Source organism: Miniopterus natalensis, chromosome 8, assembly GCF_054644295.1.
Source record: "Miniopterus natalensis isolate mMinNat1 chromosome 8, mMinNat1.hap1, whole genome shotgun sequence".
NCBI lineage: Eukaryota > Metazoa > Chordata > Mammalia > Chiroptera > Miniopteridae > Miniopterus > Miniopterus natalensis.
Genome location: NC_142088.1, coordinates 55,758,638 through 55,774,590, shown reverse-complemented (window position 1 = coordinate 55,774,590; position 15,953 = coordinate 55,758,638). Strand labels below are relative to the sequence as shown.

At 36.3% G+C, this 15,953-nt stretch overlaps 1 protein-coding gene across 1 annotated transcript; it reads left to right on the top strand.

The window, feature by feature from the left end:
- Window positions 1–1,109: 1,109 nt before the first annotated feature.
- Window positions 1,110–13,109, top strand: TNFAIP6 (TNF alpha induced protein 6). Its single transcript, XM_016205706.2, has 6 exons — window positions 1,110–1,274; window positions 4,239–4,376; window positions 5,542–5,703; window positions 8,885–9,113; window positions 11,079–11,119; window positions 12,425–13,109. Exons 1-6 carry the CDS (start codon window positions 1,181–1,183, stop codon window positions 12,592–12,594), a joined length of 834 nt encoding a protein of 277 aa, XP_016061192.1. The 5' UTR covers window positions 1,110–1,180; the 3' UTR covers window positions 12,595–13,109.
- Window positions 13,110–15,953: the final 2,844 nt, after the last annotated feature.

Below are 15,953 nucleotides of genomic sequence, written 5' to 3'. Positions count from 1 at the left end.
GTACTTTGAAGAGAGGCAGAGAAGGTATGGTGAAAGATTGTGACCAGGCAAAGCCGGGAGGGTTTTGCTGTAGCCCTGTGCAAGTAAAGTTATATTTACTTCCTAAGCCACAAACTTAAAATACTCGTGTAATTCTACTTTCCAGAGCAATAATATCACAGTTTGTTCCTTCCAACTATCTATTCATCATGTTCTTGCTGACCATGCCTGTCTTCTTCATATTCACGCCCACCTGGTCTAGACTATGTCTCTCTTGCACCAAACTTAAACTTTCTAACCATATCAGTGAGCTGGGATACAGTTCTCTCATCTCTCATTTGCTGTGGGCCCAAATAGAGATTTTGAACCCTAATAACTGCATATTTCAGTGAGCATCCAATAAATTCTGTACCCACAACTGCTTTTTCAAGGAGAGGTGAGACCAAAGCTAGCCTTCAATGTTCAATGCCTAAGGGATTCAAGGCTTACTTCAGGCCAGACTGTGTCCAGAAAGTTGTTTTTTTCCAAAGAATTCCAATATCACTGGAAGTACTAAGAAAGTATGAGATAAACCAAGAACTGCAACTGACCCTACCCCAGGAGAAAAGCAGAGGGTAAGGAGATCCTACATCACTGGGGATAGTTTAGGATTTGCCAAATTGTGCACACTTTTTGTTTTAAATTTTCTATACAAGCTTGACAATGTTTAGGGACAACAGAAGTAACATTATCAGTGTCCAGTTCAAGATTAGGGCTTCATCCCAAACCCCATACTCCATAGCTGACTTACTACAAATAAGACATTCAGGGTTTTTCTTTAAATTCCTACTGAAGTTTTTTATTGTTTTTAATCACTGCTGAATCTGCACCAAGTTACACAAACTTCCTAATAGAAAAGTATCTGTGACAGGCAGCATTAATGAACCCCTGTCTGAGTAAGTGAATGTTAAAATGTAGATGGTCACTATATCCTTAGTTGTAGTTGCCAATGCAAATGAGTCAGAGGGTTTGCTTCAGACACTGAGTTAATTGTGAAACTCTACAGCGGGAAATGCCATTGGAGAGTACTTGCTGACCTCACAGTTGCAAAAAGCATTTAAAAAGATGTGGAAACCAGATGTTTCAGTTGCATTTCAGCCTCTGCTCTGAGAATTTTTCCTGAGGAGCCCCTAATAGGCTATTACTTCTCTACAACTGAGACATGATCATCCCAATTTACTTATTTGTCTTGCTGTGGGAAGAGGCGCACGGATGGGGATTCAAGAACGGAATTTTTCATAACTCCATATGGCTTGGTAAGAAACTGCGCTCATTGAACTTCTTGTTGAGAATGTCACTTCTTTGAATTCGTGGAGAAGTGAATCAAAACAGTAGATTTTTCTGTTCTGTTCAAGCCTGATGTTTTCAAACAAAATGCTTAGGAAAGATAGCTTTCAGAATGCCTATACCATTTTTTAAATAGTGTTCTTGCCTTCTAAAATGTAAAAATAGCTTTTTATAAAGTAAATTGTTCAGTAGGAAATAGAAGTTAATATTTATATTCCATATGAAAACATATTCAAAAGGTTTCAAAGCAGATGTGGTGGTATAGTGGGGAATGTTTCTTTAACAAAAACAACAATATAGTATTTTGTTTTTATTTCAATGCATTTGCAGTCAGATTTTATAGCAGGTAACTGTAACAGAATCATAACAGGTAAGTTGGAATGTACAATAACTTGATAATCGTTGCTCCATGTACTCTGACCTGTAATGTATATCTTGCTTTTTCCAAACATCTTTTGACTAGTTTGACAAAACCCGCTTGTAATACAGAAAAAAGAAAAAAAAAAGAAAACAAGCTTTTATTTCTGAATGCTTTTTTACCACTTTGGTTCCTTTTGTTTGAGCTATCCATGTAACTTTTCTGCCCTTTTTGTTAGACAAGGAAAGTTTCTTTTGTTGTTTTGTTTTGTTAAGTGTTAGGAATGACATGGGCCTAACTGTGAATATAAACAATAGACCAAAAAGAGCCAAATACTGAAAACCCAAAATACTCTTATGGTATTCTAAACAATGCTTTAATTTTCTTGATACAAATTAATATTGCTTTATGTTCATTACAGTGTTAGTGAAAATATTTTGAATTCTCAAAAAGAAAATTGACAGATTCTTGTATAAAATAAAGAAATAAAGAGAAAGTAAAGTTAACCTACATCCTGAATTTATGCTTGCTAAGCAGCACACAGTTGTAGAATATTTCAGCATATGTCTCTCTGGTAATAGTAACTGCAGTCATGCGGATTTCATTAAGAAGCTTGATTTGCAATGCATGGCTTTACCGCCTCTTTTTTCAGCTTGAGCCAGTGAACTAGATTCGTGCTAAACAGTGAGATCCTTTTGGCCAAGATGGGGTCTGGGATTTACCAGAGGAATGAACAAGTCTCTGTTTATTTTCACTGCACACAATCAAACTTAGGAAATAGACACATATTTGTTAGACATGAAAAAGATGGTCATGAAGCTAATAAAAATTAAACCCATGTGGGTGAACTTCAAAATGTTGTAAAATTCTTTAATGATCAAGTAATTTGATCATGCTGTTTGCTGTTGGGTTTTTGTGGAGGTTTTTAAGTGACTTTATATTTTACAAAAACATAAACCTGGACAATAGAAGTTCTGTCCTAGAGATAGAGAGGAGCAAACCCGACTGTTTGTTAATAGTATGCTGCAAATTTGAGGCTTGGGGTAATTGCACATTGCTTGAATCTGGGACAAATTATTGACCAGTCATCCCAACACAAATTGTTTACAGTTGGTTAGGTCAGTATAGTATGAGAAAGTATTTAAGGAGGAAAGAGAGTTGGATTAGAAGGCAGGAATCAGCTAGCAACTATCAAGAGCAAGGCACTTGAAACCCTGGGTCTCAGTTCCACAGTGGTAAAATGGGAAGGCTGAAATAGAGGACCCCTAGGGTTGATTGATTTTTAACTCTGGTATCACAAGTTGAACCATCATAAACCGGACTGTCTGTACTTGCATTGCCCACTAGTGTCCAAGTTGCACCTAGCGAAGTACCTCAAGGTATATACTCAAAACAACCAGGTTGGAAACTACTGAAAGTTTAGTTAATGAGGTTTTACCATATGAAGGGCAGTAGACGGTAGGTGATTTTCAAAGGGGAAAATGACTTTCATGTTCTCTTGTGTTCCCTGATCTATAAGTATCAGATTGACTAAGGTCTTCAGTAATGGGCCTTTACCATATAATATATAAGAGGATCCCTTGGCGTCCAGGAAAAAACGCGGAAAATGCCAAGCAGTATCTCCTATTGAACCGTGGCAGTGTCAGCTTCAGCCTGGGGAGGAGTGCAAGGAACAATATTTCTAATACCGCTGGCTTCCTGTCACTGCGTGACAAGATATATGTGTTCTCAGTGGAAATGGTCTTGATGGTGGCTGATTGCACAGGTCTGGGTACAAGGACTGAACCATAATCTGACAGTCTACATAGAACTATTAGAGCTACGGTAGGATCATTTTCCTGAGAATCTTTTCACATCGTTTCCATGGCAAAATGCACTCCAAACTCAAAACAATCCATCCAAAGAGTGATCTACTGGGACACAACTCATGAACGATTTTACACTACTGAAAACATGTTGGGAACAAATGTGAACTAAAAAGGGCAAGACAGACAGAGAGCTTAGGAACCAGTGGCTAGGTTTTTCTCTGCTGCGCTCGAATCTAGTTTGCTTTGGATTCATTTAAGCTTACCCTCAGTCTTTGATTTGTTTACTAAGTTCTCAATTATATTGCATTAGTCATTTCCCTTGAATGGGTATTTGGCTTATTTTCCTCCATCATTGTGAGCCTACAAAATGGATCAAATTTCACGGTCTCTTTTGCCTTCACCTTCTTATTTCTCCTATTAGTTACCTTTCCAAGTTTTTATATGACTTAAAGCCAAAAAAAAAAAAAAAAATGTCAAAACTTGGTCACCTCTGGTAGTGTAGAAATACAAGGTAGTACTAAAACCCTTTCAGACGGTCAGTTCAGAAATGCAATTTAGCTTCAAGTTTTTGTCTAGGTCCCCAGGTTCCCCTAAAATCCCCCTCATTCATATTTTTTCCCCAAAGCTTTCTAATAATGAAAACTTAGCTACCCAGGGAACCCTTTGGCAGGAACAATAGCTGATGTAATCTTCCAGCTAAGGAACAAAATTTCCCTTGTTCCACAAGAATGGAAGCAGAGCATTTACAACATTTTGTGAATTCACAGAACAAGCAGCGGGCGTCTACCACAGAGAAGCTCGGACTGGCAAATACAAGCTCACCTACGCAGAGGCAAAGGCCGTGTGTGAATACGAAGGCGGCCGCCTCGCCACCTACAAGCAACTGGAGGCAGCCAGAAAAATTGGTAACTGATCTGACAGTGACTTTCTTTCTTGTTCACCCTTGGGAAAAAATACTGCACCTTTCCTGTAACCCCTTAATAAGACTTCTCTGTGCACCCCTGCTAACTGTTCTCTAAGCCCCTATCTTCTCTGCCTAGAGCTAGCTAGTGGAAAGTTCCTAGTACCAGCAGCTTATTGGAGATGACAACCCATTGTGAGCTAATTAATAAAAATCAAACGAAAGTGAAGACATTGTCTCCATATCATTTAAATTCCTCATAAATTTAAAGCCATTGCTATTCATTTTAATATTGTTTTTCTCTTCTTGACTTCTGAATATGGGCTTCCTCAGCTGTTAAATGATGTTACTATGTTGAGTCTTACTGATATCGTCTCTCCTGGGCTTTCAGGAGAATCCAAAAGACCATCCCGACTTGGAGCTCTCCATTAAAGAAACCCCTTTGCTGATAGGAAAGTACCTGGAAAAGCTTATGCTGGCAAAAATACAGGTGTTCTCCAAAATGCCCTAAAGTCTCCCCAGATAACTGCTCAGTCTATTCCCACAGGACTGAGTGTGACAGTAACTGGAATGATGGATATAAAAGCCAGAGCCATTACTAGTCACCCTGGACTTCAAGTAAGCTTGTTCTTGGATGGCATTGGTAAATATTTAAGCAGCCTCTGAAGCTGAGCAAGAAAACCAGGGCTGAGGCTTTGTTTGAAATTTATGAGTGCTTTTATCCCTCTTCAAATTTTTAAAAATGTTAGCAATATCTTGATTAATCCTGAAATAGAAATTAATGAAATTATCACTTGAAAAAAATTTTCAGGATCGATGGTACTTTCAGAAATTATCTCATTGCACTATGTCCGTCATTGGTGATAAGCCATCTCTGAACATGGGTTGTTTTCCTATACATGGTTTTATGATTTCTAGTTCTCCTGCATCTTTTTTTTTTTTTTTTTAAAGTACGATGTCATCTTCTAATAAAAGTCAGATGTTATATTTTATATGTGTGCCAATTTTGTTTCATTTTTTTAAGAAAACAGTTTTCCTTCTTTTGCACGAACTGAATTTGGGTAGCTAAGAAACTGTCAGTGTTGGAAAGGGCCATCTTTGTAAAGATGACTTTTTCTCAGCTGAGGGAGTTTCCCAGTTAAGTGTAAAGCCCTTGCATTCTCTTGCAGGATTTCATGTGTGTGCTGCTGGGTGGATGGCCAAGGGCAGAGTTGGATACCCCATTGTGAAGCCAGGGCCCAACTGCGGCTATGGAAAAACTGGAATTATTGACTACGGAGTCCGCCTTAATAGGAGCGAAAGATGGGATGCCTATTGCTACAACCCACATGGTTTGTTAAAAATAATAATTTTATACTTTGCAAAATCAGTTACATATTACTAAGAGGTTGTTAAAATGAAAGAGCTTCTTCTTCCAGAGATTAAGCAATTTAGTGATGATAATTACTATTCATAGGGTGCTTGTGCTGTGTCAATAATTTTTGTTCCTTAATCTACACTGTCACTCAGTATTCACCACCCTACAAGGAGCTTTTGTTATACCCATTTTAGAATCAGGAAACTAAGAGTTAAGAGCTTAAATAACTTACCCCAAATTAGACAGCCTATAATTAGTAGTCAGGTAGAACTGCGAATTTAGGTCTTTTCTGTGCCATGGAACTTCCTGACCACAAAAGGGGGGAAAAAAAGATTATGAACTTGTCACAGTTAATTAACTAAAACAATAAGATGATATTACCAAATGTTAACTGTTCGAAATTATCCCTTTGATAGAATGAGGAAAAGGAGACAGAATAAACAACTCTTTAATTTATTTTTGTGCCTAAATTCTTAAACTCCCAAACTAAGCAACTCTCACTATGTGGCCTATTCAATAATTATGTACTAGTTATTATTGTACAGTATTTTTAATTCTAATTCTTATTCCATGGTGGATAATAGCTAGGAAAACTTTAAAGAGAAAATTAACTCATTATAATTACTATAAAGAGTTACTCTTTGTTCATATTCTTGGATAAAAAGATAGACTATTCTTTTTGGATGTGTTTCCTCCAGGATAATATTACAAAATGTTAAAATGTGTTACAATGTCTTTCCTGCATTTATGATCATAAACATCCTCAGGTGGTATCCCATTTGGATCCATCTTATAAGAACGTCCATAACATGGTAGGAGAATTATAATGAAGGTCTAGCATATTATTGTAGAATTTATTATTTAATGATATTAACCACTGGAAAACAGTTTCTCATGCTTGTAACTAACTTATATCTCAATATAATGTGTATTTCAAGTAGAAAAGAATTTTACCTACAGCTATCACCTATTCCCACTTGAGACCAAAAATGAATAAATATAGTGCATTTATATAGGACTATAACTTCCAAATCCCTTTGCCATACTTTAAGCCTATCCAATACTATGCTATATTTAGTCCTACATTTAGTCGTTGTTTATAATTAATAGATCTTCTTTTCCTTCCTCTCTCTCCTCCTCTCTTCCTTTTTCTTCAATGTATTTAAACAGGCCACTCTCTTTTAGCTCTCAAGAGTAACTTTTATTTCCAAATATATTCTCTGATTCTTCTTTTGCTTGGTAACCTTGAGAATCTCTGAGCATCTATTCCATTATTTTCATAGGTCAAAGTCTAGGGGAGATGAAGTGTTCATGGAAAGGTTCTTATAGTATTTCATTGCCCTTTTGTAAGAATATTACTTTAATTACAAATTTTTATCAGCTTCTTTTATTCCTCATTGAAGCTGAATATTTTTTATTCTGTAAATACGTGTATAGAGTCCTGAAAAACTTGGTCTTACTCAGTTCTCAGCTTCCTTGCGAACTCAGTGACATGTTGATCATTTAGTATGTGGTTAACCAGAGACAAACGAGGGCCGCCTCAACTAGCATTGGGAGAACAGCTCCTTGAAAAATAATTGGAATGCTAAAAATCATAAGAATCAGAAAAAATAAAGTAATTGTTACTAATTGCTCAGTATCACCAAATTAGAGCTGATTGAATAAGAACAGGGTCCTTACGAAATGTTTAGAAGTAAACTTGCTCACTCAGGTTTTGAATGCTTGACACGACGTTGGCAGCTTGTCATAGGAGCACTTTTAAACCAATTAACCGTCCACAGGGGCCTGGTCAACTTTGAGAATCTGGCCTTTTCTAAATAAAAAGAGATGAGGCAGTAACTATACGCAACATAAAATATACAGTTCAATAGATATAGCTGAATAGACATTCACGTAGCTCAGTATTTGAATTTTTATCCTAATCTAATGATATATACACAAAGAAAGGACACTATGGGACAGACAAGTCGCTCCAAAAGCGGTCACTGTACATTTGTATGTGCACATACAAACTATGTATTGTATAAATTTTAATAATACAATAAGAATAGCTTACATTTTGTATAATATCCTTAAGTTAGCTTAATATCCTTAAGTTTATCCTCAGAAAAATCCTGTGAAGGAAGTAATAGGAGAGGCATGATTATATTTATTTTACCCATGAAGAAATAGGGATAGGGTGGTCACAGAGCACTCGGACTAGGTCTCTCACCTTCTTCTGTCACTCCCCAGCCTTTCTAAGATCCTGTTCTGCCCTGGAGATATGCTTCCTTAACTTCTATGGCAGTAAGAATTCTAACAAAAACTTAGGTTCTTTGTGAGCTTTCAGATTTTGTTTTGTTTTTCGAGACACTAGACACTTACTGGATATGGAATTAAAATTAATCAGGGCCCCTCCATAGCTTTCCCTCTAGGTCCTACTGCAAGTCATTACTTCTGGAAGAGGTTGTTCTTATGACAGATCATGTGACAACATAAGTTTATAAAATGAAAAATGACTTAAAAACAAACAAACATAAATATCTTGATCAAATCCTCAAATAGGATTAAGGTCTTAGCTTAAATCCAGTAAAAAGAATATAGAAAAGTTATAAATTATTCCTTTAGCTGGATTAGAATGACCCTCAAGATCTCATGTACACCTGAAATTCTATAATGATTTTCCAAACAGAATTTACTGGATTCATTATTCTAAATATTTTCAAGTACCTGAAGACACGGTGGTGACACCACAGGACAAAAACATCCCTGCCACCTTGACTGGGCTGTTGGTAACATGAATATACGTTTTTGTCAAAACATATGGAAGTGTACACATAAGATTTGTGTATTCTATGCTTCAAAAGATAAAAAGAAGCAAAAAATGTAACCAGGAGCACAATTAATTAAATAACTACTTTTATTGCTATTTTATTTTTTTAACTCACAAATGTCTGTTTATTTTTAAGAACTGAGCAACTATTGATGAAAAATACATTTATTCTTTAGCTACAAAAATGCATTATATACTATAGATGCTGTATATTAAGATTTTCTTTACTTTTTCATAAAGAGTAATAAATAGATGAACACTAAGACATGAATATCATTTTAAAGCAGGAATAATTTTTTTTTCTAATGCTTTCTTATCTTTTTTTTTTTCTTTTCCATTTCAGCAAAAGAATGTGGTGGTGTCTTTACAGACCCAAAGAGGATTTTTAAATCTCCAGGCTTCCCGAATGAATATGATGATAACCAGATCTGCTACTGGCACATTAGACTCAAGTATGGTCAACGCATTCACCTGAGTTTTCTGGACTTTGACCTTGAAGATGACACAGCTTGCTTGGCCGACTACGTTGAAATATATGACAGTTACGATGATATCCACGGCTTTGTGGGAAGGTACGTGTTGTTTCCCCACACAGGAAGCTAAAGGAACATTTGATATTGTGTTCAATGTTTCTTTAATTTTCACCCCAACTGTCCCTACAATATTGATTTTCCAGGGTTTCTACACTCCTACAACAACACATTCTTCTCTTCTTTAAAATACGTGTTTATTGATTTCAGAGAGAGGAAGGGAGAGGGAGAGAGGGGTAGAAACATCAATAATGAGAGAGAGTCATTGATCGGCTCCTGCAAGCCCCCAACTGGGGACCGAGCCCCAAGCTGGGACATGGGCCCTGATGGAGAATCAAACCATGCCCTCCTGGTTCATGGGTCTGCACTCAACTACTGGGCCATGCCAGCTGGGCACCATATCCTTTTTTAACAAAGATTTTCTTTTAGTATGTTAAGCCAAAGTCAGCTGCTACTTATTATTAAAATACTGATAGTTGACTTTTGATTATTTGATTATTTGTAACAGTCTATTTATAAAGACCTCAAGATTGACTAACAACAGGAAGAAGAAAGATGTGAGATGGGAAATTTGTTGGGATTTTTAAGTGTTCTAATTTCTGTCAACCTCTAAAAATAATTATAAATTCAGCAATTGGTGCCTTTCTTCTGTGTACAAAGCATTAGGCCAAGTATTATGGGTATAAGGTAAGTAAACAAAGCATAGCCCCCGCTTTCATACAATTTAGCTAAACCTATAATAGGTAGGTAGCTTCTTAAAAATAACTTTTTTTGCCATAAAAAACAAGTGCGCCTTTCCTCAATATTTCTCCCTTGGTTTGCAACATGCTGGGACATATATTTGTGTTCTCACTCTAAATCTTTAACATCGTTTAAATTTTGAGAGCCTTACAAAATATTACAATTAAAAGAGTGTGCAATTAGGTGTTTTATATATTCAGGTCACCATTTTAATAATGTGTATTTTAGACTACCCATTGTCAATAGAATATCAGTTATCAATACTCCATTATCCATGACAGTAATTTAATAAAAAGATATGGTATTGGGGACAATTAAAAATGACAGACTCAGTAGTTTCTATGTTGACTTTGAAATGTGTAATTAAATGCAAAGGAAAACAAAGGCATTTCTTGCATAAGTAAACAACAATTTTTGGAGGGAAATTTTTTGCTTTGCTTTGTTTTGTTCCTTGGTTGGGACTACTGCTATAGAAAAAAATTCAAGTAGTTTTAAAGTAGTTTGCAAAAGACATAAAGTGGGTTGGAGAATTAAGAACAAAGTATTTTTTGAAAGAATGTACCTCCTACCTTGGGAATTAGGATGATGTTTTTATTTTAAACCTAGTTTCAGAAATCAATTACACCCCTAGGTTAAAAACATACTATTTTTAAAGGTTTTCAACATGCTATAAATTTATATTGTGTAATTTACCTTTTTAATAGACTCCCCCCTCCCCCTGGAATAAATTACACTTTTAGAAATTGACAGAACCCTTAACTTTTATATAATGTGCAAGGAAGTTCCTTTCAAGGCATGATTCATATGAAACTCGAACTCTCATATCTATAAGGTCCAATGTAATTTTTCCACCTTTAAATCTGTCTACTCTAGAATTCAAACCATAATACCACCAACTATACACTCATTGTCCTTCAACTGTGAAGAAAACTTTCTGAGATTAATCAGAAACAAATTTTAAATTTTTCCAAAAAGATTCCAATTGTCTACTACACAAATAGTTTTATTGGTAGACAGAGTAGAAATGCCACATATCCGTTCTTAAGAATCTCATTAATAGTTTGAGAAGATTACTTCAAACAATGTTTTACCCTCTTACCCCTTACAAATTCAAATTTAAAAAAAACAATAAAACATCATAAAATGGTGGGAAAATAAGCCATTACTTAGGGAAAATAAAGCACTTTAGTTACCAGTAAAAGTTACTTACACTAGCTGTATAGTGTTCATTCATGTGACCTCTCTTTTTAAAAAATTCCCTTTCAGATACTGTGGAGATGAGCTTCCAGAAGACATCATCAGTACAGGTAATGGCTCTAAATTAAGGAGCAAAACTATGATTTGTTTTCTCACAGTGTGATTGAAAGTGAAGGACCCAGTGATCATTACTATTTACTTTTTAAAGTTGAGAGAACTGTGGAGTGATGCAGCTTGCTGGCTTGTAAAATTCAAACTATTTATTTACACCTAAAGAAAGATTTATGCCAACACCTTGCACTGAAAATGTGTAGTCTTCTGCTATTTGTAGGAAATACAGTCTAAGATAGTCTTGAATCCGCAAACCCCTGAACACTGTTGTGGCTTCTGATTTCCATAAAATGTAATAAAAGGCCAAAATTTTCATTGATAAAGGATTGAAGTAATTTATAAAGTTGTTAAAAATAACTCTGTCACTGCAAAACTTTTACATCTTATTTATTGTATGATTGCCTTAGTATAGCATTTCCCAGAGAGTTATAAGAGCACAGTACTGTGAAATGTTTTCAAGAGGTGTTGCATGAGAAAGGGCTCTAAGGTCAAGGAAATTTGGGTAACATCGGGTTAAAAAATGTTAAACAGGTTTCTTTATTGGAAGATATCAGAGACCTTTTAATATGTTAATTATCCATAGTATCTCTCAAAAGACTAGCTGTGGTAGGCAATGTTTTCCAAATCTTTTTCCTCATGCAGATTATTTTATGTGATTTTGTTCCACGAAATGTACCTCAAGAAATGTCCTTATAGTAGCTTAAATTTATCTTATTAAGCAATACCACCACTATTAACCCAAACTGCTATTTCCTGGCTAAGAAGCTTTATTTTCTTAGACACCATTTTTTCTTTATATTTTCATCACCAGCATTAGTATCTGCCATTTTGCATGCTCTGTTTTTCCTCCAAGTCATAAAATTATCACAATACTTATACAGCTAAAAACAGCAGTCCTTAAGCTCAGACACTACGGCCTCGATTACTCCCACACCCTGCCTTGCAGTACCCACGATTCTCATTTATTCTCGTTATTACAAGAGGTGGAGCTACTTGTTTAATTCTTGAATGAATAACAAAACGCTTAAAACTTACTAATTCATTACTCTGTTACAATCTCCCTAGGAACAGTAAACTACTAAGCCCTTTGTTTATCTCAATTCTTTTCTTGAGGACATGTTTTATGTTAACAGAAAGTTAAAAGAAGACATCATATGAGCTGTAGGAGGCAGTTGAGAGATAAGAATTCTATTTTTAAAGGGAGCGAGTGGGAGAGTCGGAAGGAAGCCCTGAAACTTGCCGTTTTTGTCAGCTAAACTGAAGGAGAGTAACATCTTTTTTCTTTTGCTCCCCCTTCTCCCCAGGAAATGTCATGACCTTAAAGTTTATAAGTGATGCTTCTGTGACTGCAGGAGGTTTCCAAATCAAATATGTTGCAGTGGATCCTCAATCAAAATCCAGTCAAGCCAAAAACTCAAGTGCTACTTCTACTGGAAATAAAAACATTTTACCTGGAAGATTTAGCCATTTATAAAACGAAAAAGGACATTTAGTATTTATGTTTGTATCTTTTGGAACCCCTTGGATCTCACTTTTATATTATTATTATTGTTATTAACATTTATTTATTACCTTTCTAAATGTAAACGCAACAGTGATAATTTTGAGAAAATTGGAAAATACAGAAAACTTTAAATGAGAAAATAATATCTCTCATAATCCCATTGCAGGGAAATACCAGGTGTTAACATTTATATATTTTTCTTTTTGTCATTTTTTTGACTTGTGGTATCTGTATATATGTTTCTATGTGTATTCGTATTTGAAATTTAAAATTCTGTTCCATGTCTTATATCTTTTTTTAAAAACCATGAACTATATGGCTTAAGCATTTTTCCGTAATATTGAATATTACGCAAAAACATGATTTTGAACAGCTGTAAAATGTTTTGTGGTATGATGGTGCCATACTTTATTTAAGCCTGTCTCTATTGTGGGAATTCTAGGTTGTCTTCATAAATGTTACTTCAATAAACATCCTTAACCATGTGCATTTGTACAGCTCTCTAATTATTTGGGGTAGGGTCCAAGAAGTGGAATTACTGGGTCAGAGATTAATTAAAATGTAGTTTTCTTTTTTGACAAGCAAAAATGACATAACATTGTGGTTTGAATGTGCAGTGTGATTGATGGTTGGTTTATATACTCTTTGTCCAGTTTTATTTCTTCTGGGAATTATTTTTCTTTCCTTTTCACACATTTTTTTAACCTGTATCATCTTTTCTCTCACTGATTTATAAGAAATCATTATATAAGATTTCTTGTCTATCATACATGTTGCAATTTAATTTTGCTTGAAGTTTGATTTTTTTACAATGTTTTCAATGTACTGAGAGTTAAATTAAACTTTATTTGCTGTCACACTTATTGCTGCAGTTCCTTATCTTTATGATTAGGATGAATATTCCCATTACAAATTCTTGAATGAACTCGGGAAGAGTCAAGAAGCTTGCTAAAAAATAAATGGCAGAGATTTATTCAAGGATCTTAAGAGTTTGCAAACTGGAAACACAGCTAAACAAAACCTAGATGTGTTCTGAAGGAGAAAGGAAAGCTGAGGGTTGGTTCTTATAGTAAAAAAGACACTTTTAAAAAATATACATTTCTATTGATTTCAGAGAGGAAGGGAGAGGGAAAGAGAGAGACAAACATCAGTGATAAGACACTGACCAGCAGCCCCCTGCATGCCCCCAACTGGGGATCAAGCCCTGACCGGGAATCAAACTGCGATCTTCTGGATCCCAGGTCTATGCTCAACTGCTGAGCCACGCCCGGCCGGGAACAAAAAGGACATTTTGAGAAGAATTAGTCCTGCATTCTTAGGATTGGCCCAATATAATGTAGACAAAAAGGGGCCACAAACTAAACCTGACAAGCTCTGGGGAGGCCTGCATGGCTGGCCCTACAAATTCAGAATCAAAAAGCAACCACCTAAGATGATCTGAACATAAAAATTCCTAACTAAAGGCTTGTCATGGAGGGTAGTCATATCTAGGCCCGTAGCTTCCTTGACAAAGGTAAAACTTTACCTTAACTGAGCCTGTCTATTGTCTTTTTGCAGCTAAAATAACATACCCTTGGGATGTCAGAGTAATCCCCTTTTTCCAGACCCCTCAGGGTACACTGACTGCACGAGAGCAGAGACCACAGAACCCCTCATTGCTTTCTTGTTCTCCCACACGCCATCTGCACGGGCCGTAAAGGTTAATTGTTAACTATTTAAAGTAGCATGTGTCTCTCTATTTTATTCTTTATCCAGTCTCAGAGATTTCCTGGGTTTGCTTTCTCCCGCCTCCCTAATCTACCACCAACAGATTTCATGTAACCCCCTTATATGTCCTCCTTTGATTCTACTGTATTAAAAAAAGCTGCAAAACTGCCATTCTCCAAAGCATTTTCTCAATCCATTGAGATTTTGCTTCCTGGCAATTTTTGTCACTTTGGCTCTCAGATAAACTTAACAAAACTTCTCCACAGGTCCGGACGTTTCTTATATCAGCAATGGTAATCTTCAGATGTCCAGTGGTCTGGATGATGGAACAGTTTCTTCTTGAGGTCATTCAGACGGTCACCTGAGGGTTTGATGTATGTCCAGGCATTAATGCACAATGACCTGATGTGCATCCAAGCACTGATGCGGCCTGGAAAGTTCAGAAGTTTAAGTCCCCAGACTAGTTAAGGCAATAATAGGATTGTTACTTCATTCATTCCTCAGCCTACTTTATTTTAATAATTTAGCAGCTTCACCATAGTGATTCCATTTTACACCCTCACTGTCTTCCTCAAAGTTTAGATATTTATTCATTTATATTTTATTCTTGTTGCTTTATGGCTTTGCTTTTTTAGAAAGTCATAGTTGCTACTCTATACATGAGGTGTAATAGTCACTATCAATTAAATTTAACAAAAATGTATATGCCAGGCACTGTTTTGGACACTTGGGAAACAACACCCAAGAACCAAATGAACAAATATCCCTAGGTTTGGGGAACTTATGTTCTGGTGGGGGGAGAGACAATAACTAATAAACATGATAAGTTAGTAAACTATATGTTAGAAATAGAGTGTTGTTTATTAAATTACTAATGGAATAAGTATAGATTTTTTTTAAAATGCTAAGAACTAATCCCTGGAAGAGGAAGATAAACAGAGAAAAGACTGAGAAGGAGCAAAGGGCGAATTAAGAGGATAATCCTTTGGAGCCCTAAAAGCCAAGTGGAAAATGTATCAAGTTGGAGGACATGATCTACTGTGTTCAATACTGCCAGTAGACCTACAAATGAGTACTGAGGATGACCATTGACTCTAGCAACATGAAGATTGTTGGTGACTTTGATGAGCAATCCCAATGGGAAGGAGGCAAAGGCCCAGTTGGAGGTTATTGAAGAATGTTCTAGAGGAGAGGATTGGAGATAGTGAGTCTGGCTATAAAGGAAGTGGTAGCTGTCAGGGGAACAGAGTTGAAAGAAGGCTTTCTTACTGGGAATAAGCTTAAGAGAAGGGAGAGATGCTGGAGTGATCTCCTTGAGTCCGCGTAGTACTCAGGGTCCTGGCAGGAAGTAGCTGGCACATTCAAAAGAGGGAGACTGAAGAGATTATTACAGAGGCTTGGGTTGACTTATAGGAAGCTCCGGAGGAATGATGAGTCACTGGGTGTTCACCACAGATGGAGGTCCCCCCTGAGGAGGAAAATCAGGGACAGTTATCTGAATCCAGAGAAGGAGCATTAGTGCTAGAAAAGGGTTGTAAACAGAAGTTGGAAAAGAGCTTCTGCCAACCCAAGGCTGTGGGAAGGGACTGTGGCTGAATAGCCCAGCTTCTCCCTCCTGCCAC